At 37.7% G+C, this 23,882-nt stretch overlaps 1 protein-coding gene across 3 annotated transcripts in view; it reads left to right on the forward strand.

Annotated features, from left to right (window-relative positions):
* Positions 1 to 18,026, forward strand: part of EFEMP1 (EGF containing fibulin extracellular matrix protein 1) — a 70,638-nt gene extending 52,612 nt beyond the window's left edge. For all 3 annotated transcript variants that reach the window (XM_003922724.4, XM_074399862.1, XM_074399876.1), the window contains exons 6-11: positions 6,440 to 6,559; positions 7,533 to 7,652; positions 9,607 to 9,726; positions 13,540 to 13,663; positions 13,748 to 13,943; positions 17,390 to 18,026. In XM_003922724.4, the coding sequence (XP_003922773.1) occupies positions 6,440 to 6,559; positions 7,533 to 7,652; positions 9,607 to 9,726; positions 13,540 to 13,663; positions 13,748 to 13,943; positions 17,390 to 17,551 (842 nt within the window). In that variant the 3' untranslated portion in view covers positions 17,552 to 18,026. The remainder of the gene's footprint in view (positions 1 to 6,439; positions 6,560 to 7,532; positions 7,653 to 9,606; positions 9,727 to 13,539; positions 13,664 to 13,747; positions 13,944 to 17,389) is intronic.
* The last annotated feature ends 5,856 nt before the right edge of the window (positions 18,027 to 23,882 follow it).

Consider the following 23,882-nt stretch of genomic DNA (forward strand, 5'->3'; position numbering starts at 1 on the left):
TAGCGTTGAATCTGTAAATTACTTTGGGCAGTATGGCCATTTTCACAATGTTGATTCTTCCTAACCATGAACATGGAATGTTTCTCCATCTGTTTGTATCCTCTCTTATTTCGTTGAGCAATGGCTTGTAGTTCTCCTTGAAGAGGTCCTTTACGTTCCTTGTTAGTTGTATTCCTAGGTATTTTATTCTCTTTGTAGCAATTGTGAATGGCAGTTCGTTCTTGATTTGGCTCTCTTGAAGTCTATTACTGGTGTATAGGAATGCTTGTGATTTTTGCACGTTGATTTTGTATCCTGAGACTTTGCTGAAGTTGTTTATCAGTTTCAGGAGATTTTGGGCTGAGATGATGGGGTCTTCCAGATATACAATCATGTCATCTGCAAATAGAGACAATTTGATTTCCTCCTTTCCAATTTGGATACCCTTTATTTCTTTTTCTTGCCTGATTGCTCTGGCTAGAACTTCCAGTACTATATTGAATAGGAGTGGTGAGAGAGGGCATCCTTGTCTAGTGCCAGATTTCAAAGGGAATGCTTCCAGTTTTTGCCCATTCAGTATGATATTGGCTGTTGGTTTGTCGTAAATAGCTTTTATTGTTTTGAGATACGTTCCGTCAATACCTAGTTTATTGAGGGTTTTTAGCATAAAGGGTTGTTGAATTTTGTCAAAAGCCTTCTCTGCATCAATCGAGATAATCATGTGGTTTTTGTCTTTGGTTCTGTTTATGTGGTGAATTACGTTTATGGACTTGCGTATGTTGAACCAGCCTTGCATCCCCGGGATGAATCCTACTTGATCATGGTGGATGAGCTTTTTGATATGCTGTTGCAATCGGTTTGCCAGTATTTTATTGAAGATTTTTGCATCTATGTTCATCATGGATATTGGCCTGAAATTTTCTTTTCTTGTTGAGTCTCTGCCGGGTTTTGGTATCAGGATGATGTTTGTCTCGTAAAATGATTTGGGAAGGATTCCCTCTTTTTGGATTGTCTGGAATAGTTTCAGAAGGAATGGTATCAGCTCCTCCTTGTATGTCTGGTAGAATTCAGCTGTGAACCCATCTGGACCTGGGCTTTTTTTGGGTGGTAGGCTCTTTATTGCTGCCTCGACTTCAGACCATGTTATTGGTCTATTCAGGGTTTCGGCTTCTTCCAGGTTTAGGCTTGGGAGGTTGCAGGTGTCCAGGAATTTATCCATTTCTTCCAGGTTTACTAGTTTATGTGCATAGAGTTGTTTGTAATAATCTCTGATGATGGTTTGGATTTCTGTGGAATCTGTGGTGATATCCCCTTTATCGTTTTTTATTGCATCAATTTGGTTATTCTCTCTTTTCTTTTTTATTAATCTGGCTAGTGGTCTGTCTATTTTGTTGATCTTTTCAAAAAACCAGCTCCTGGATTTATTGATTTTTTGAAGAGTTTTTTGTGTCTCTATTTCCTTCAGTTCTGCTCTGATCTTAGTTATTTCCTGTCTTCTGCTAGGTTTTGAGTTTTTTTGATCTTGCTCCTCTAGCTCTTTCAATTTTGATGATAGGGTGTCAATTTTAGATCTCTCCTTTCTTCTCATGTGGGCACTCATTGCTATATATTTTCCTCTAGAGACTGCTTTAAATGTGTCCCAGAGATTCTGGTATGTTGTGTCTTCGTTCTCATTGGTTTCGAAGAACATCTTTATTTCTGCCTTCATTTCATTGTTTATCCAGTCAACATTCAAGAGCAAGTTGTTCAGTTTCCATGAAGCTGTGCGGTTCTGAGTTAGTTTCTGCATTCTGAGTTCTAACTCGATTGCACTGTGGTCTGAGAGACTGTTTGTTATGATTTCTGTTCTTTTGCATTTGCTGAGGAGTGACTTATTGCCAATTATGTGGTCAATTTTAGAGTAGGTGTGATGTGGTGCTGAGAAGAATGTATATTCTGTGGATTTGGGGTGGAGAGTTCTGTAAATGTCTATTAGGTTTGCTCGTTCCAGGTCTGTGTTCAGGTCCTGGATATCCTTGTTGATTTTCTGTCTGGTTGATCTGTCTAATATTGACAATGGGGTGTTAAAGTCTCCCACTATTATTGTGTGGGAGTCTAAGTCTCTTTGTAAGTCATTAAGAACTTGCCTTATGTATCTGGGTGCTCCTGTATTGGGTGCATATATATTTAGGATCGTTAGCTCTTCTTGTTGCAGTGATCCTTTTACCATTATGTAATGTCCTTCTTTGTCTCTTTTGATCTTTGTTGCTTTAAAGTCTATTTTATCAGAGATGAGAATTGCAACTCCTGCCTTTTTTTGCTCTCCATTTGCTTGGTAGATCTTCCTCCATCCCTTTATTTTGAGCCTTTGTGTATCCTTGCATGTAAGATGGGTTTCCTGGATACAGCACACTGATGGGTTTTGGCTTTTTATCCAATTTGCCAGTCTGTGTCTTTTGATTGGGGCATTTAGTCCATTGACATTTAGGGATAGTATTGTTATGTGTGAATTCGATGCTGTCATTTTGATGCTACCTGGCTGTTTTGTTGGTTAGTTGATGCAGATTCTTGATTGTGTTGCTGCTTTTTTACCATTTGGTGTGTTTTTGGAGTGGCTGGTACTGGTTTTTCCTTTATGTGTGTAGAGCCTCTTTCAGGAGTTCTTGTAGAGTAGGTTTGGTGGTGATGAAATCTCTGAGTGCTTGCTTGTTCACAAAGGATTTTATTTTTCCTTCACTTATGAAGCTGAGTTTGGCTGGATAGGAGATTCTGGGTTGAAAGTTCTTTTCTTTAAGGATGTTGAATATTGGCCCCCAGTCTCTTCTGGCTTGTAGGGTTTCTGCTGAGAGATCTGCTGTGAGTCTAATGGGCTTCCCTTTGTGGGTAACCCGACCTTTCTCTCTGGCTGCCCTTAGCATTTTCTCTTTCATTTCAACCCTGGTGAATCTGACGATTATGTGCCTTGGGGTTGCTCTTCTTGAGGAATATCTCTGTGGTGTTCTCTGTATTTCCTGGATTTGAATATTGGTCTGCCTTGCTAGGTTGGGGAAGTTTTCCTGGATAATATCCTGAAGAGTATTTTCCAGCTTGGATTCATTCTCTTCATCACATTCAGGTACACCTATCAGACGTAGATTAGGTCTTTTCACATAGTCCCACATTTCTTGAAGATTTTGTTCATTCCTTTTTGCGATTTTTTCTCTGTTCTTGCCTTCTCTTTTTATTTCATTGAGTTGGTCTTCGACCTCTGATATCCTTTCTTCTGCTTGGTCAATTCGGCTGTTGAAGCTTGTGCATGCTTCACGAAGTTCTCGTGTTGCATTTTTCAGCTCCATCAATTCACTTATTCTCCTCTCTATGCTGTCCATTCTCGTCAGCAGTTCGTCCAATCTTTTTTCAAGGTTCCTATTTTCTTTGCGATGGGTTAGAACATGTTCTTTTAGCTCATTGTAGTTTCTTACTACCCATCTTCTGAAGTCTGATTCTGTCATTTCATCACCCTCCTTCTCCATCCGGTCTGGTTCCCTTGCTGGTGAGGAGTTGTGATCACTTTTAGGAGGAGAGGTGTTCTGGTTTCGGGAGTTTTCATCCTTTTTACGCTGGTTTCTACCCATTTTTGTGGGTTTATCCACCTGTTGTCTGTCTCTGTCCCAGGGAGTTGGAGTTTTATGAGTTTCCGTTGCACTACTGCCTTTTTCGATTTTTTTTTTTTTTCAGGTCGGACCCGCCCAGCTAGCAGCACGCCTAGCCTCTGCCTGCCCGCGGGGGCTTTGCTGAGCTGCTGTGGGCTCCGCCCAGCTGCCCTGAGCTCTTCCCTGTAGTCCTTTTTATATGGGCGTAGTTAGAACTGTCTGGGCAATGGTGGCCCCGCCTCTGTTATGGCGGACTCTCTCTGTTGTGGCAGGTTGCCTCGGCAATGGCGGGTTGCCTCGGCAACGGCAGCCTGCCTCCGTAGCCGTGGAGAGTCTCAGTAATGGCGGAAGCCCCTCCCCCACGGAGCCGGACCGTCCCGGTTCAGCTGTGCTTGGTTTGAAGGGCTCAACCCAGAGGGTTTCCAATTACTGTTTTTGTTTTCGTTGTTGTTGGGGGTGGAGGGGTGGGACCAACCGAGCCTGATCACCTGGCTCCCTGACTCAGAGTCTTTTCTTTTAAGTTGAACGACCCCGCGTTCCGGTTGCTTGTTGAAAAGGTGCCGGGATCTCCCGTGCTGCGACTCACGGAGTCGGCTCGAACCGCGGCGCCGGCTCCTGGCGGATTTTTTGCCTAGGAATCTCCTGGCCTGGCTCGCTGTTTCAGATGAATGGGCTATTCTGCCGTCTCAAGGCTCTGCTCGCCAGCTAAGAGGGCTCCCAGACCAGTGGCTTTTGTATGGAGAACCGCAGCAACAGGGAGTGGTCACAGCAGCCGCGCGGGCGGAATCAGCCCCGCGGGGGCCAAAACAGCCGCACCGGTTGGGACTGCGACGCTGGCGACCCCTCTGCCTGGGTATCTCCTGGTCTGTGGGCAATAAGAGTTCGTCTGGAAATGCGGCGTCCACTCACCCTCTGCACTTTCACTGGGAGCTGAAGTCCTGAGCTGTTCTTAGGCGGCCATCTTGAAAGTCGGATCCCCAGTCCTCCATACACTCGTTTCTATTGTTGATCTTATCATTTCATGGAATAACTTGTTTCATACCTGTCTTTTATACCAGACAGGGCAGAACATATGTATATTTATTATCATTATAAACTTGCAGTGCCAAACACAATGCTAGCAAATAACAATGGTTCAATGAACATTTACAAGTTGAGAAGACATGCATCATTTATTCACCAAATAGTTACTGAAGGCTTACTGTGTAAGAAGCATTGTTCTAGGCACTGGGATAGTAGTAAACAGTTTACAAATTGATAGCCCTCATGGAACTATTAGACAGTATAATACCATTCATATGAATTAGCTATCAATACTAGCACTTGACAATAGTACTGGACTAGGAAGCACTATGCTAAAATTGCTCTTAATCAGTGTGAAGTTTCAATTCATTCAAATAATATTTATTGAGCACCTACTATGCTAGGCCCTATTCCAGATTCAACAATGAATGACAAAAAACCCTCTACCTTCACCTCAAGGGGAAGAGACAGGTCTTATTTGCCAGGCATTATAGTGAGGGAGACAGACAAGAAGCAAATAAACATGTAATATAATGTTGAACACTGTTAAGGGCTACAAATAAGTCTAAAGTAGGGTAAAGGATTAGAGTAGAAGGATCTATTTTATATTGGTGGGAGAGTGGTCTCCCTGAGGAGGTAACATTTGAACAGACACCTGAACAAAGGGGAAAAGCCATGTGAATATCTTCTTATCATTTATTTCAACATTCAAGTTGAATCAGATGTATCTTGCAGCTTATTAGCTCCCATTTATGTTTACCTGCTTTGTGCCAGGAACTTTGCCTACATTATGACATGTAACCCTCCCAACAATTCTACTTACAGAAGAGGAAATAGAAGTTCAAGAGGTTAAGACCAAGCTAGTAATTGCCAGAACAAAGATTCAAACTCAGGTTATCCTGAGGCCACTTGAGTACACTGTCTCCCACAATTTTAGTTATTAAAGTACCAAAAGAGCCCAGCATAAAGGTTTGTTTTGTTTTGTTTTGTTTTACCATAAGGCAGTGTCACTATCTAGTGTTACATTGTATATGCATAATTGTTGTTTTAAATTACACATGCCATGTTGGAATTGCCACAAAGTGTAGAATCATGAATTAATGAAATTTTATTATGCTTCTAAGATGTTAGTCCTACTCTGCAAGTTCTCAGTTGAGCATTTTATAGTTGAAAATATTTATATGAGAAGGACACAGGCTGGAACACTTTACCAAAGTGTCAGAAGAGCACTCTCAAGAGGTAACTTATTTAGCATCCTATTCTTCCACAGTGTTCTTCTATTGGATACACAAAAACTTCCTAAGATACACATGGCAAGACTTGCTATCCAGATCTTGCAAAAGAAAAAAACAAAATACTAAACGTATAAATGACTTAGCCAAGGTCACCGGTTGAGCACAGCCCACAACTGTTTCCTCTCTTTTGTACAGCACTATGCACTTTAGTAGTTCTTTTTTACTTCCGTAGTTATAAATAAGCTTTTGACTCCCCAGACTGACATATTATATATATATATATATATATATATGTGTGTGTGTGTACAATAGTCTTAATTATTTTCTTTTCTTTAAATCTCAACCTATCCACCAGGTTTATTTACCACTGAATGGTGTGAACACTGAGTCTTTGTTTTTAACGTCTTAACTACAGAATACAGACAAAGTATATTTAAAATATATATACTCCAATTTTAACAAAACAGAGAGGAAATTATTACTTTTAAAAAGAGATTTTTCACTAGATAATGCTCTACAGAGAATTTGAAAGCAAACAGCAATGCTAATTCAATAATTTGGTTCTCTTTGTGTGTGTGCCTGATAACCTAGACATAGATGAATGTACCATCCCTCCATATTGCCACCAAAGATGCGTGAATACACCAGGCTCATTTTATTGCCAGTGCAGTCCTGGGTTTCAGTTGGCAGCAAACAACTATACCTGTGTAGGTAAGCCTTTTGAGAACTTGCTGATTTCTGTCTTCACAAAAGGAAACCCCATGCCCTGTTGCAGTATTTCCAGTTTTCTATGTTCTTGACTAAATAGTTTCCATTGACTTCCCTTCAGCAATCATAAAGCTTAAAAGATAATAACCAATCTGTGTCTTAAAACACATCAAGATGTGAATGGAAAACTTTTTAACTTTGGTTTTAGTTATCCTCTGTGGATATATCAACAAATTTAAAACTAAAAATCAATTGATAGACACACACCAATTAGTCAACAGTGAGTGATATAATGCTGAAAGTGCCAAAGGTTTAACTACAAGTTCAAGTATATAAACTTTCCATTGAACGTGCATCTGATTTTTACATGCTGCTTTTCCTTTTTCAGAATGCAATGTCATGGCACACTTAAAAGATTGGCATGACATGGAAAAAAATCTAGTGTAGAAAAAATGCCTTTTCACAATATTTGCAGTGCTTTAGAGCATTGCAAAACTCTGTATGGGTCTCAAAGGCTTATGTTATAATTGTAATGGAATTTAACAGAACCCATTTAAAAAGTAATAAATAGCACAGATTAATCTGCAGTATAGCATGTTGAGAGACCATATCAGTATAAGTGTCTTAATATCAATTATTTATAGACTTGGCATTTTGTATCTGAACAACAACAAAAGAAAATAGATACTGGAATGTATATTTATTAGCAGCATTAAATTCCTTTGGAAAGATTCATCAAACATCAAACTGTCATTCCTAGAAAAAATACTTTGGTATTTCCAAGAGATGTATATGACAGATGTTAGAAGTTGTTCCAACACATATGAAACCTAAATGGATGTTCTGCAGTGAGCTTCTGCAGGGCAAGTAATTCAGCTAGGGAATTACTCACTTATCAGTAGATGACATAGGTACAAAAGAGCAAGGATATGTTTAAAGTCTATATATATTTTTAAAAAAAAAAAACTTTTTTCAGATATAAATGAATGTGATGCCAGCAATCAATGTGCTCAGCAGTGCTACAACATTCTTGGTTCATTCATCTGTCAGTGCAATCAAGGATATGAGCTAAGCAGTGACAGGCTCAACTGTGAAGGTAAAACTCTTCCCAAATAGTATGGAATAAGAGTCCAGTTCCTGGGACTCCATGTTTGGGTACCCTTCCACAAACACTCCCTTTGTGGAAGCTGTTTTTCTCTATCCTGGATTTTCCCTCTGGAGTCCCTTTCCACACTCTCTTGTGGAAGCCTGTCTTCCCCTCCTAAACTCCATCTCTCTCTATTCCCTTCCACTCAGTGTGGAAGCTGCTTTCCTCTCCTGGATTCCATCTTTCTGGAGTCTCTCACTCAGTGTGAGTGTTAGCTGTTTCTTTCTCTCTCCTCCTGTTTGTTTCTCTCTTTCTTTAAATAAATCACTTTCCGAAAAATTTTAAAAAAGAAAAAAAAAATTTAAATAATAAAAATAAAAATAGAAGAGTCCAATTCCTGTGATTGCTGTTGTTTTATCTGATTATGTACCTGTTTCTGAAAATAAATGTTTACTCTTGGGAATTCTGTTCTAAAATCCAGTGAATGTAGTTCAGTTGTTACACTGCCTTTTTAATATGTTACCAAGAAAAAGGGAAAGAAATAAAATAACTGAAATACTAGGTGCAGGCTGGATCTAATAATTAGAAAGGGCGCTCTAGCATGTTGCTTCTCAGTGTGTTATCCATTGACCAGGAATGTCAGCACCTCCTGGGAGCTTATGAGAAATGGAGAAACTCAGGCTTCCCACCCAGACTTCCTGAGTCCAAATCTACATTTAACAAAAACTCCAGGTGACTGGTGTGCACATTTAAGTTTCAGCTTAGTGAATGTCAAAACATTAAAATAAAAAATCAAGAGATCTGGCTTCTGATCTTATTCTTGCTGCTGTGTGACTTGGGCACATTTCTTAAGTTGCCTGGGTTTCACTTTCCATGTGAACAAGAAGAGATCCATTTAACTAAATTGATGAACTTCAGAGTCCATTGCATGTGCATATTCCATTGTGTAATGCAAAAGGCATTAGACACCCTGAGGGGAATGCCACGGACACTTGATGTCTCTGACCTTCATTCAGCTTTACACAAAGTTCAAACCCCACTGAGAGAGGCCTCACATCATGCCATTATGCGTAAAATTGAAAGAAGCTACCTCAGGACAGCTGCCTCTGCCCTTCTGAGGAAACTGGTAGGGATATCACTATTCAGAAATGCAAAGCATTCTTACCCTGAAGGCCAGCTCCTGCCAAGCTGTCATTCTGGAAGCTTGCAAAGGTAGGGGACTTGGAGTTCAAAGCTCAGATGAACTTGGCGTCAAAGTCACCCAGTTTCTGAGAAGACATACATGAACCCTGCATCCTGGATATGTCTGCAGAATCCAAATGAAGAGCGACAACCACAGACAGTTCGTTCAGTCTGTTCAGCTATTGTAGTTAGGTACAGGATTAGCCGAACTGTCAGAAATGATTCAGTAAAATTCCTGATAAGAAAAACTCTTCCTGCTGTGAAATTATAGAGGGAAATAAGCTGATATTGTTAGAATTTGCCTTTGAGCTGCTTATAGTTTTGTATTTCTATTTCAGAATTTGCAATATTTTTACACTTTTTAGCTCACATCAAAAGTATATTGCTTCCCCCTGGACTGTTGAGCAGAAGAAAATAAATAAATACATACATACATACATACATACATACATACATACATACATACAAACATACAGAGGTGAAACCCAGGCAACTTAAGAAATGTGCCCAAGTCAAAACATAGCAGGAATAAGACCAGAAGCCAGATCTCTTTACATATACATATATATACACACATATATATAATTTTTCCTTATTAAAATATAAATAATTTTAATTATGTATGATTATTTTAATCTTATATAATTATTTTTATATAAATAATTTTCATTATATATGTATATATATAATTATATATATGTGTGTGTATATACATATAAAACAAAAGTAGTGGTGCATAAGCTTTTCAACCCTGTGTCCTTGCTTTTGTCTGATTCAACAGACATTGATGAATGCAGAACCTCAAGCTACCTGTGTCAGTATCAATGTGTCAATGAACCTGGGAAATTCTCATGTGTGTGCCCCCAAGGATACCAAGTGCTGAGAAGTAGAACATGCCAAGGTAAGTTTATTATTTTCATATACATTAGGTATTTAGTTTTAACCAGGAAGAGCCGAGAGGAAGTTATGAGATTCTCCCATAGATTTTCATTTTTACCACTTTGAATATACAATGTAAGCCCGTTTTTCCCCTGTCCATCATAAAACATATATATCTCATAAAGAGGCAATTCTATGTTAACACTGACTTTCCTTGAAATTCAAAGTAATCATTTTTCCTCCTTAAAAGATAAATAATTTTAATAAAATATTGATATTCCTTTTAACCTACATAATCTCTTTGAGATACATCTTCAAATCATCCACCAGAAAAGATTCAGTTATTAAAATGTTTTACCTGTGAGTTTGAGTTTAAAGCATAAGCTCAATATGTGAGTTAAACATATCTCAATCCAGTCTCAATGTCTTAAATGCCAGAATTATAAATTGGGTAAGAATGTAGATGCTGAGAAAAGTTAGCCTTATATGTAGTAAAATGTGCTTGAACATCTTGCAGAAAAACTAACTCCAAAATAGCTAATGACCTGGGTCCATTTCAAAATAAACATTCAGATGATCTTCACACCTATTCTTAAGTGGAAGAGGCAGCTCCCTACAATGGTTATGATTTCAGAGTCTCTCAGGAAGATCTAAAAAAAAAGAATTTGCACCCTAACTCTGAAGTTGCATGTCGTTGAAAATCTTAACAGGGAAAAGACTGTCAGATAAAACCAAAAATGTAGAAAATCCTGGAAAAGCTAGTACAAACACTTAAATTTATACAAAGCAACAAAAGAATGAAAAAAAGATGGAACTTGAGGACAGAAAACTTGTTTGAAATTCAGCTCCACTGTATTCGGTCTGCATAATCTTGAAGAAATATCAGACTTCTCTGAGCCTCAGCTTTCTCATTTGGAAAAGGGAGTTGTGAAAATTTAGTGGAATGACATACATACAAATAATTTGTAAACTATAAAGCCGGTAGAAGTCAAAGTGTTTTTATGAAATTTACTTACCAATGTAAGTGACTAGTAGTAAATCTGCTGTAGAGAGTCCTTTTTAATCAGAGTTGGAACAAAGACATAAGGACAATAAAGATCCTGTTAAGAAAAGATCAAGGGAAGGAGACACTGAGGATTCTCAGTCTATATCATGATTTTACAGGAAAATATTAACTCAGAGGAAATCTATGACCTAGGATTTTATAATATGCACACAATTATTCAACTAGACTCCAACCACTGAATATGAACATAATCAGAATGTCGTTCATTGAACAATGAACATCTTTATAATCCTTTCCAGGTTACTAGAGACTTTATAAATGTGAATTGTGGGAAAACATTGCATTCCAATGGTTTTACTTACTGAAACTTAATTGAGACTTTCAACATTCATATTACATGCAAGAAAATGTTAGCGGGATGTCTTAACAAATTTCTCTGGAGTCCTTCAAATATCTGTGTGTTTCTGATCAAAAATTGATTTGATGCTCAGCAAAAGACAGAAGCAAATTAATGCACAGTGGGATCCTACCTGCCTAGTCTGTCTATCTAGAAACATTTATATCTACTGTAATTAAAGGTGAAAGTGCACTAAAATTGCAAGATGGGGATTCATAAATGTTACATGTTGAAAATATGGAGCTTTAGAATGTTTGGTTAAGCCAAAACATTTTTTTTTTAATAAGACTTAGCATTCTTCTAAAGTATAAAGCAATTGCTTTCCCCCTCTGAAATCATTCCTTCTGAGCCTTGTCCACAGAAATAAAATGAAATTGAAAAGGTTTGGATTCTTAACTTTCTCCAAAAAACTTATTTTGGAGGTGAAATAACTTTTCTCATTTCACAGGCCTATACAATTGAAAACTCATGTGTGTGTGTGTGTGTGTGTGTGTGTGTGCACGCGCAGAGACAGAAAAAGAATACACATACACATAAACACATACTCATCAAATATTTTGAGAGTATTAATTTCTGAAAAATATTCCAGAATGATTAAGATGATGATTATGCTAGGCTCTAAATTACTGGAAGTAATAAATGAAATTATAAAGTTGTCTTTTGCTTCTGTTGGACTCCATGTAACAAAACAGTATTAGTTTTCCCTGTACCTAAACAGCATCTTTATTTTTCAAAAAAGTGGAAGATATTGAAAGCATAAGTCAATTCTGATTTCGTCTGAAGAATCTGTTTTCTTTCTTCAGCCATAGCCAGTCCAAGAAGACACATTTTGTAACTATCTCTTGGAGACTACCTAGCTTTCCCAGTTTCCTCTTGGGTTCCAGATAACTTTAGGCAGTTTGGAAGCTAAAATACTTTTTTTCTGTAAACTCAAGGCATGAATTACTTTTAGAGTATATGAACTTGATTGAGCCACTAAAACTTGTTTGTTTTTACCCAATATCAAGTGAAAAATATCTTTCTCACCTATCTTCACACAGTTTGTGTTAAGAATAACTTAGCTCAATTTAATATTTCTTAAAAGCCAGGTGCTCTATGGCATTAGTTCTAGGTGATGAAAGGATTAAAAGATGGGTACAACAGCCCTTACCCTCAAGGAGTTTACAAGCTAATAGAAGGGTTAAAATAGACATGCAGATTTCAGTAATGCAAAGCAAAAAGCAATAAAGGCCCTTTAAAAAGAACACCAGGTATGATAATTCAAAGGAGATCATATCCCAGCCCATGCTTGGCTTACAGCAAGGATTCAGTAAATTACGTGTGGAATGAGTAAATTCATGAATAAAAATATCTCACTGTAGACAATGAACGGTTCAGAAAAAGTTTACATTGAATAAAATATAAATCACTGTTCAAATGTAAAGGGAGACAGTCATAGAGATATAGATATTAATTTTATTTTTATTGTTTTTGTTGTTCTTATAAATGTAATGACTGTCTAGTAAAACTGTTGTCTCAGATGTCATCTGGAGGCTTCTGATTCCCAAATCTAAAGTCAGTCTTTGTCCAGCCTGACATAAATACAGCCCTTCTTCCCAGGACTCTCCCTCTGGCTACTTTGGCACTGCCTTTTTCTGGGTTGTCTCCCTCCACTGACAGCCTCTTCCTTAACTTCCTCTTCCTTACCGTCCTAAAGTTGCTATGCTCTGTGAGGTGGAACACTTAATAGATTCATTTCTTGTGCTGTGCTTCCTCTGGACAGTATAATCCATTCCCAGTGCATTAACTACCCACCAGCATGCTTCAGCTTACTGAAACCACATTTCTAGTCTTTTCCTCTCTCCCAACCTCCAGAAAGAGATGATAAGCTGTCCTCCATAGTTTGTGCTTGCTGATTTCTCAGCGTGGAAAGTGTTCCCTGCCCCAGCCATGAAAACATCTAACCACCAACCTTCAGGGCCACATTGAGATGCCTCTTCCTTCCTTCAGCCTTCCCTAATTCCCCAGGCAAAATTATCCAACTCTGCTCCCCCAATATACTTATCTATCTCTTCTTTAATTCTGTTTTATTTTCTAAGTAACCATACACCTATTCCCTAAAGTATAATCTCCCTGAGGACAGGAACTGGTGTTTTTTAAACTTTTATACAAGCAGAGTCAATGGTTAACATTGGGCTTTGCATTCAACAGATGAACAATAAGTACTTGATAAAATATCATGAAATGACACATGTTAATCTGTCTAGAGTGACTCAACTCTGTCTGTTCTGAATTCAATGCAGTGAACACCCAGTCTGGTGTCTAAAAGCAGACTGAACACAGTCCAGATGCCCACACCTCATTTCTTGCAAACAGAATCTGCCAGTTATATGATTTAATTAGATCGGTTCATTAGTTTAGTTAGTAAACTCTTTGACCCTACATCTCTACAGATATAAATGAGTGTGAGACCGCAAATCAATGCCGGGAGGATGAAATGTGTTGGAATTACCATGGCGGCTTCCGTTGTTATCCACGAAATCCTTGTCAAGAGCCCTACATTCTAACACCAGAGAAGTAAGAAAAATCAGAACTTTTGAAAGTGAAGATTTTCCGGTCTTAGGAAGCCAAACTGGTGACTACTTTTGTTTGTCTCTGCAGCCGATGTGTTTGCCCAGTCTCAAATGCCGTGTGCCGAGAACTGCCCCAGTCAATAGTCTACAAATACATGAGCATCCGATCTGATAGGTCTGTGCCATCAGACATCTTCCAGATACAGGCCACAACTATTTATGCCAACACTATCAATACCTTTCGGATTAAATCTGGAAATGAAAACGGAGAGTTTTACCTACGAGTAAGTATCCTGAAGGCAGCCTTAACTATTGAGAAAGATGGGAGTTGGTTGTTGTTATGTAGTATCCATACATGGAAGGAGAGCAAACTTTGAGTCTTATGTGTAGGTATTGTGCAAGGCCTTCCAGGTACATTATTTCATTTATTCTTCTTGACAACATTGCCAGATAGATATTAATATTCATCTCCATTTTCAACAGAAGAGAAAAGTGAGATGCAGAAAGATTAAGTAGCATCCCTGAAGTCACTCAAATATTAAGTTTGGCAGCCTCTGATAGAGTTGTATGTGACTACCAAAATACAAGCCTCCCAACCCCCTACCTTCCCGCCAACACACACCCTAAGTAGGGATCACTAATCATTGACGGTTATTTAATTATACATAGACATATATATAATTCAAATCCAAAGTAATACCTGGAGCTCCTCAAGAGATTTTCAAAAATCATGAATTAATCATTGTTACAGTCACAAGGTAGTTTACATTCACACCAAAACTAAAACCTGTAAGTATGTGAGAAGTGACCCCACCTTCCTGCAGAGTATGTGTCAGTAGTTGTAACATTCTTGCAAAACTTCTGGGCTGACAGTATGGAGTCACCTCCCTATCTTTCACCACCTATGTGAAATCTACTTTCTGAATTCTGCTATTTCCTTCTCACACTGTCTCCTGGGTTATCTTTGCTCCCTCACATCCCTATCTCTCTTCCTGTAAACTGGCTCCCATCGCTTCCCTGATCCCTTCAGTGACTTCTGAGTTGGTCTCCCTGACACCAAAGCCTCAGCCTTCCAGTCTTCCTACAAAATCTCAGCAAGTTCATTTTAGGTTAAAATTTGGACATATTTTAAATACGGCTTACCACTTCATGTGAAAATAATGGCACCCTACCAAGCAGTTTGCAGAGTTACGGTAACTGTTTCATGCTAAGGTTGTTATTCATCCAGTTATAATTTTCTCAAAACTCCTTTGGGCACTCTTTATTTTTAATCAGATTTTAAAGTCAATATTTCATTTTGAGAATATGAATTAAATTGGGAAATTCATCCTTGTGGTATGGTTTACAGATATTTAATGTTTACCCATTTATCCTGTTTTTTGATATATTAATTTCCCTTATAACTCCAGAGTTATGTGATAATACTTCTTTGCCAGTAAATTTTAAAATGATTAATTTCTCATGACCAACTTCTGAAAAGAAACACCCAATGCAAAATGCAACCTATTACAATTATTTTTTCTAATAAAAATGAATATAGTTCTTTAACATTTGATATTTTAAATTTGACATATATTTGCCATTTATAAGAAATTTCCACTGAATGAATTTTACACAGTTGAGATACTACCAATTAACTGATTCTAGCCTAAACAAATAACATTATTTGTAACCCATGGTAATAAAGTGGGTTCATCTCAAAACCTTTAAAAATAATTTTCTATTTTGAACTTTTAGCCATAATTTAAGAAAATGAAGTTCCAACATGTTTTATCTTTGCAATTAAACATGGCACTTTTATAGTTATTTATTATTCATATCAGTGCATTTATTGACTTGATATTTTCAAATAAGAACACAGAGTTTTTCTCAAGTGAAATCCTTATTCTCATGACCCATATAAAACATTGCCAATTTTGCTAATTCCAGAGTTAAATAATGTTACATTATCCGAAAATTATTTAAAATAATAAAAATAGACATTTCAAGACTATTTCTTTTCACATAATCAAAAAAGTACTTGGATCAAATCCTACAGAGTTTCTCCACTAAAATTCTGTTTGTGCAGAGGGCATTGAAATGCATGAAAATCAACAGTAGATTAATTAAGTTAATTAATTAGGTTATTTAATTAGATTAATTAAGCACCTACTACATGCTCAACTCTATGCTAGGTGTCATGAGGAATTAAAAGGACATATAATGCACATTTTCTGAATTCAAGGAGCTTTAAGTATTACTGTGTAGCAAAAGTTAACATCTATGAAAATACAAAGAGGCAATTTTATGCCTAATTCCGTGGTCCAAATACATCAAAAAATTAATGTGGGCTGTCAAAGAAGGTTTCTTGATAGCCATGTGTCAGCCTGATTCATGAAAGCATGCATGGAATATAAAATTTTATTTATATTCCTTTTGGGAAAATACTGAGAAAACTATCTTCTCTGGAACAGAGAACATATTGTAAATAAGGTATATGAAATAGAAGGTTGAATATCCAACATCCCCCCACCCCACTCCTCCAGTGTCTCTGCTCCCTTACTGAGACTTACTGTTTTTATTCATAGCCCTATCACCACCTAGTCTATTATTCACTAGACCTTGTCATCCACTAGATTGGGAGCATAATGAGAGCAGAGACTGTGCCTGTCTGTTCACTCTTCTATCCTCAGAACATAGAACGGTACCTGGCACATAGCAGATGCCAAAAAAAAATTATAATGAATAAATTAATTCAATAAACACCTTCAAGGTGTTGTTATTACCTACAACTATTGCTTACAAGAGGTACGCACTATGGAAGATCCTGGAGACACAACAATGAATAAAGCCAAGCCAGTTCCTGCCCTCATTGGAGCTTGTAGTCAAGACATTGAATAGTGATCAGAAAGAGGCTGACTGCTGCAGCAGAGGGTTGAAAGCTGCTCATGAGTATATAACAAGTAGACCTAACCAAAGCATTATCTCCCTTGGTTTAATGTCCACCCATTGAGGTGATTGCTAAATCCTAATCCATGACTCTATCCCTTGGTATTCAGACTTACACATCCACTTACCCGCCCCTCCAACCTCATCTCCTTCTACTCACAAGAGGGAGTATTCATTTTTCATCAAAATGAAACTGCACCCAGTTCTCCTGAACACATTATTTTACAAAACTTTCCTTTATCCCTGGTGACTCTCCTCAGGTTTTCAAAAGCTTTCCCTCAGTGCTTCAGGGCTCTTTCTCTGCTTCCCTGTATACATACACCTTCATGTTTCTTCATACGTGCCTTGCATAACCCCATGTATCTTAGCATCTACCATATTCTGTTGAAAAACTGTTTACATTTCTCTTTACTAACCAGAATGTAAACAGATGCACAATGTCAAGAAAATGAAAAAGGACAACTTTGTTTACAAGTTCAGAAATTATCAGATTCTCACTTAAGCTCTAGCCTCTGTAAAGACCACAAGTAAAAGTGAAGAAAAATGTTAAACAGAGAGGGAGGAATCAAAAACAAAGAACTATTTTAAAAAAGCAAGTCCTTGAAACTTGGAGCTAATGACTGTATTAGACAAGGGATAAGAACAGAGGAGAGTTGAAACCAAGAAGGGAACAAGTAGTGGTTCTTATATATCACCCTCAAAATTCTCCCCCTAATTCTTACAGGAGGTATACTAACAAAGCACAGAAACTCCAGTAGAAGAAAAATTATTCTCTTCCTCTCTCTTTTTTCTTTTATTTTAGCAAACGAGTCCTGTAAGTGCAATGCTTGTGCTTGTGAAGTCGTTATCAGGACCAAGAGAACATATCGTGGACCTGGAGATGATGACAGTCAGCAGTATAGGGACCTTCCGCACAAGCTCTGTGTTAAGACTGACGATAATAGTGGGGCCATTTTCATTTTAATCTTTTATAAGAGTCAATCACAGGCATTTAAGTCAGCCAAAGAATACTGTTACCTTAAAGCACTATTTTATTTATAGATATATCTAGTGCATCTACATCTCTATACTGTACACTCACCCATAATTCAAACAATTACACGATGGTATAAAGTGGGCATTTAATCTGTAAAGATTCAGTTTGTCCTTATTACTGTATGTAAATTAGACATTAATCCACTAAGCTGGTCTTCTTCAAGAGACCTAAGCATGCACTCTCTGGTGAAACTTGGATTCTTTTCTATAAAAGTGGGACCAAGCAATGATGATCTTCTGTGGTGCTTAAGGAAACTTACTAGAGCTCCACTAACAGTCTCATAAGGAGGCAGCCATTGTAACATTGAATAGCATGCAAGGGTAAGAATGAGTTTTTAACTGCTTTGTAAGAAAATGGAAAAAGTCAATAAAGATATATTTCTTTAGAAAATGGGGATCTGCAATATTTGTGTTGATTTTTTTTTTCATTACCAGGCTAAAGGTGGTTCTTTATTATGTAGTAATAAATCATTATCATACAATATGCTGGTTTCTGTAGGGTATTTTAAATTTTGTCAAATTTTAGATTGTGAATATTTTTAAAAAAACAATAAGCAAAATTTTCCAAAATTCCCAAAATGAACCATATATCCCCTAGAAAATTATTCTATTGAGAAATCTATGGGGAGGATATGAGAAAATAAATTCCTTCTAAACCACATTGGAACTGACCTGAAGAAGCAAACTTGGTAAATGTAATAACATCCCTGAATTCAGGACTTCTACAAGATGCAGAACAAAATGGAAAAAAAAGGTATTTCACTGGAGAAGTTTTAATTTCTAAATGAAACTTGAATCCTAACACTTCAGTGATTTATAAATAAAATTTCTCATCTTTGTGCCTGATGCTCACAGAGGAAGAAAATGATGATAGTTCTTATTTCTGGAATCCAGAGTGACAGTGAACTTAAGCAAATTACCCTCTCTCTCACCCAGTTCTATGGAAGATTTAATACATCTCCTTATTTAAAATGTCACTACTTCACTTTGATGTATCATATTTTTAAATAAAAATAAATATTCTTTTAGAAGATCACCCGATCTTTGGAGATTTTTCAGTGTAGCCAATAGCCTCCCATATAATTTTTATATCTGGGGAAAAAACATCAGTTATAGGTGCAAAAACTACCGTTAGATTTTTTTAAATAAATAAACGGAAATGAGGAAGCAAAAAGACAGTTAAAATCATGCCACAAAACAGGTACACGGCCAACTTTTTCTGACATCTGGTGTCACAGCATATAGGAATAGCCTCTGTCTCCAGGTAACCTTGCTGCTAAAACAAATATCTCTCAAAGAGTTGACTAATGTACAGGAATTGCTAAAAAGAAAATTCACCAAGAGACCAAGGAACAAAACACAAACTCTTGTGTGAGAGTAGGGGATGGGCTCTTAAAGGTTGAAAAGGCACAGAAACAGTGGAGAGAACAGATCTGACCGAGGGAGAGCACAGAAGCAGCGTCAACAACCAGCCACAATACAGAAAGACTGTTGAGTTCATTCCTCTCACCCTGTCTCCATGATTGCTTACAATCAGGATAAATTACAGCTTGATCTAAACACTTCCATTTTTAATCAATCTAGTGATTTTTCTGCATATGAAAACAGGTCTCAAGAGCTGGGAGTAGCAACAGTTAGAAAAAAAAATGCCTAAGACCTTCTTCCAACACATTTTTCACTCTTAAACAAGAAGACTGGTCTTGTCTATAGCTCCCCAGGGAATTGTAGAAGAAACAGGAATCTCTGAAATGTTTATGCTAAGCTCTGGCCCTCAATTTCTACCTCCAAATATATATATTCTGAGCCTATGGAAGCCATTAACTGCAGACAAGATGTTTGCCCTTTTATCCCAAAGCCTAGTCCTACTCACAAATCACAGACACATGGAGGGGGTTGACATTGAAGTTTCACTGAGGCAATTTCTTTGTTTTCTTGTGATAAAATTTACCATTTTAGACATTTTAAAGTGTACAGTTCAGTGGCATTGAGTACACTCACAGTGCTGTGCAAATATTGTCACTATCTAGTTCAGGGGTCCCCAACCTCTCCCCCAACAACTGCAGACTGGTACCTGTTCATGTCCTGTTAAGAACCAGGCCGCACAACAGGAGGTAAGTGGCAGATGAGCATTACCACCTAAACTCTACCTCCTGGCAGATCATCCCAGCATTAGATTCTTATAGGATCACAAATCCTACTGTGAACTGTGCATGCAAGGAATCTAGGTTGTGCACTCTTATGAGAATCTAATGCCTGATCATCTGAGGCCTGAGGTGGAACAATTTCATCCCCAAATCATCCTCCACCCTTACCCCCTCCACCACCACCCCATCTCTACTCTCACGCAGGGAAAAATTGTCTTCTACCAAACCTGGTGCCAAAAAGGGTGGAGACTATTGATCTAGTTCCATAACATTTCATCATTCAAAAATAAACCCCATACCCATTAACAGCCACTTCCATTTCCCCTTCCCATAAGCCCCTCGGAATCAACATTAATCTACTTTCTGTCTATGGATTTCCCTATTCTGGACGTTTTACATAAATAAGATCATACAATAATATGTGGCCTTTTATGTCTGGTTTCTTTCACTTAACATAATGTTTTCAAGGCTTATCCGTGTTACAGCACGTGTTAGTACTTCATTTCTTGTTCCAACCGAGTAATATTCCATTGCATAGATCTATGACATTTTGTTTATTCATCAATTGATGAAATTCAGTTGGTAGGTAAACTGTTTATACCTGTGATTATTCCTTTTCAATCTTGAGTGTTGAAAAGTAATTGTTTCCTAGACTATTTACAAGCTAGTTTAAAAGCCTAAATTCACCCATTTTAGTTTGGTTTTTGACGAAGAAAAGTAGCAAGTAAAAAATTTTTTTTTAATTCATGGAAGCAAAAACCTGAAAAAAGCTTTGAGAAGCTAACACATGAGTTCCTTTACAGGTGCAGTCATCCTCAGTAAACATAACTATCTCCTGCTCTCAATTTGAAATTGAAAATAAATATCATCTCTAAAAACAAATCAAAGTAGTAAGACAAAATTCCACTGTTTTCAAACTACACATGCCTCCTTCCTTTCCTCAGTGAAAATCACTGATTTAAGCCTGTTCCCATAGATGAAAATTATGGAAATAATTTATTGTCACAATCATTTATTATTGTAATTTTTCTCAGCATTTATTGAGAAACTTGGAAGGTTATTCCTTCCAATGTCTAATAGTGTGATAATATAGAAGAACCAAGAGTCTAGCCTTTGTTCTAAAATAACCAGCCAAGAGATCCTGGGGAAGTCAACTTAGCTTCTCAGTACACTGGTTTCATCTCTTAAAGTGGAATGTTGAAACAAGGTGTTCTTCCAGCTTTAGAAACCATATTTAGGGCAAGTGTGATGGCTCCCACCTTGGGAGGCCAGTGCAGCTGAATCACTTGAACCAGGACTTCGAGACCAGGCTGGACAATGTAACAAAACCCCATCTCTACAAAAACATGCAATTAGCCAGGTTTGGTGGCATGTTCCTGTAGCCCTAGCTACTTGGGAGGCTGAGGTGGGAAGACTGCTTGAGCCCAGGAGGTGGAGGTTGCAGTGAGCTATGAGTGCACCACTGCACTCCAGCCTGGGCAACAGAGTAAGACCCTGTCTCAGGAAAATTCACACACACACACACACATACACACACACACACACACACACATGCCTTACCCCAGGCATGCACCATTGAATGAAGAGTTAGCTCTATTTGCTAAATCTCTGAAAACATCTGAGTCTTCTTTGTATGCAGCAGCTACTGGGAAGCATTAGTCATTGGAGGAAGAAAAAAAATGAATAGTGCCCACCCAAAAAAACATATCTTCACATTATAGGCTCATTATTAATGCCTAGGTCATAAGAAATAATCCAATTTAACTATGTTTTTTAAATTGCAATTCAAACTACAATTACTTTTAGTATTCACTCTTACACATGTTTTTGCTCCTTTCCACTAAAACTAATTGCAATCTGATTACTCATGTTAAACTGGAAGTCATTTTACCTTATTTCACCAGTGGAAAAAATGGCCACTCATGAGTTCCCACACTTCCAAACATGCTTTCAGGGAAATTCCTATGTTTTTACTCAGTGAGCCTCAGTAATGAGGACTGACCTAGATGTTTCCAACACTTCCCTATTCTAATACCTGTGGCCTGGGCTCTCAGACTTTCATGCTCTCTGACTGGACATAGTTATTTTTTGACAGTGGTTAGAAAAGACTTGTTGGTTGTTAAGCTCTCAAAAGGAAAATAATTTCCCTTCAGCTGCCAAATTTCCCTCTTAAGCAGTTTCTTTAACAACTGGCAATCTCCATCTCTTCCAAACATAAAATATCTCCTATTTCATATCCTTATTTTTAATAACAATAGGATTCTAGAACTTAGATACCATCCTGTAAAATTCACTTATTTTTAAGACTTGCACAACACTGCAGTTTGTTGAGCAAGAGTGCTATGCCTAAAATGCAGTTCTTATGACTTAGATTAGGGCTCTTTTCATTGGCCATACTCCAAATTTCAAAACCAACAAGCAATCTCTTTGCTTTTAAACCTCTTCTTGAACAGTGTCCCCTCCACATCCAGGGCCAGCATTTCTGGTTACATGACTTTCTGTCACTGCTGCTGTCACATGCAATCGGATTGAAATAACATAGATACCACACCAACCTGATTCTGATTTACTTTCTTGAACTGTAGCTTATTTGTTCTCTTTAACTTCAGAGAGGCAGAAGTAATTGTGTTACCCAAAATACTCCTGAATTCTGGAAACTGAAATGCAAAAACCAGTCATGTAGACCTCACTACACTTGAGAGGACAGCAATTTCCTGAAGAAAAGGGTCTATTAATAGAGATTCAAGTGGATCTCTACTAATAATGTGGGACCTTTGAGAGAAATAGTGATTGATATGGTTTGGATGTTTCTCCCCTCCAAATCTCATGTTGAAATGTAACCTCCAATATTGGATGTGGGGCCTGGTAGGAGTGTTTAGGTTATGAGGTGGATCCCTCATGAATGGCTTGGTACAGTAACACGTTCACATGAGAGCTGGTTATTTGAAGGAGTCTCCTCCTTTCCCTTGCTCCTGCTCTGGCCATGTGATATAACTGCTTCCCTGCTTCACTTTCCACCATGATTGTAAGCTTCAGAGGCCCTCACCAGAAGCAGATGGTGGTAGCTCATTACCTGTACAGCCTGCAGAATCATGAACCAATTAAACCTCTTTTCTTTATAAATTACCCAGTTCAGGCATTTATTTACAGCAATGCAAGAACGGCCTAACACAGGGGTGAAGATAAAATGAGTCTAACACTCTCCTGGTTCCAGGAGCTGGACAGAAAAGCTTACAGCGTCCTTCCTGCAATAAGGATTATGATAAGGTAAAGGGTTCTTGTAAAGAATACTGCCATTCCTTGACACTGGTTTATGTTCATTAGGTGATTTCGAAGGTGCAAACATGAAAAGGAACATCATCACCTATGGCTTCTGTTTTAGAGGCCCAGAGTAAGATAAGACATCACACTTTATTAACAACTTAGTCCTCAGTGGGGCTTTAGGTTCTTTCACATGTTTAAGTGAAAATGGCAAAAACATGTAAGTTTTTTAAAAATTGTAATTTAAAAAATAAGTATTGAAGAATAGAAATCAGCTAGAAACTAGTCCCTATATCTAATACATGTAGTAATTTCTATCACTTTTCATTTTCAAGGGAGATGCTTTAGTAAATTCAAATGATGGAAATAGAAAGATTGTTCAATCCCCTAAGGCCACCTGAACACAGCCCAGTGGGATTATTATTTTGAGGGAAGCTTCACAAATAAAAGTTTATTGTTGAATCTTGTTTCCATGACTTCAAGCAGTTGCTTGTGTTTTGAATAGCTATGTATAGTTCTAACTTACTAACTCTTCTTTTAAAATATAGAACAGCTGCTGGTCTGCTCATATGTTATGCATAAGAGGCCCACAAGGGACAAGGCCTTCTATTAATATGTCGAATTATTTTTAACACACTTATATTTCTACCCCAAATCATCATCTCTGAAAGATGGCAAGCTTCCATCTTCCCAGCTGGGGGGAGCACCTGCAAAATTCAAACCTAAATTGTGACACATCTGGTACCAAAAAACCAATCTTGTTTCATCTGGACAGCAGACTAAAATATCAAAATCACTGAACAGAAACAAGGCAAAAAGTTAACTGCCTCTTACATTCAGTCAACGCAGATGTCT

Source organism: Saimiri boliviensis, chromosome 1 (assembly GCF_048565385.1).
Source record: "Saimiri boliviensis isolate mSaiBol1 chromosome 1, mSaiBol1.pri, whole genome shotgun sequence".
Classification (NCBI taxonomy): Eukaryota; Metazoa; Chordata; class Mammalia; order Primates; family Cebidae; genus Saimiri; species Saimiri boliviensis.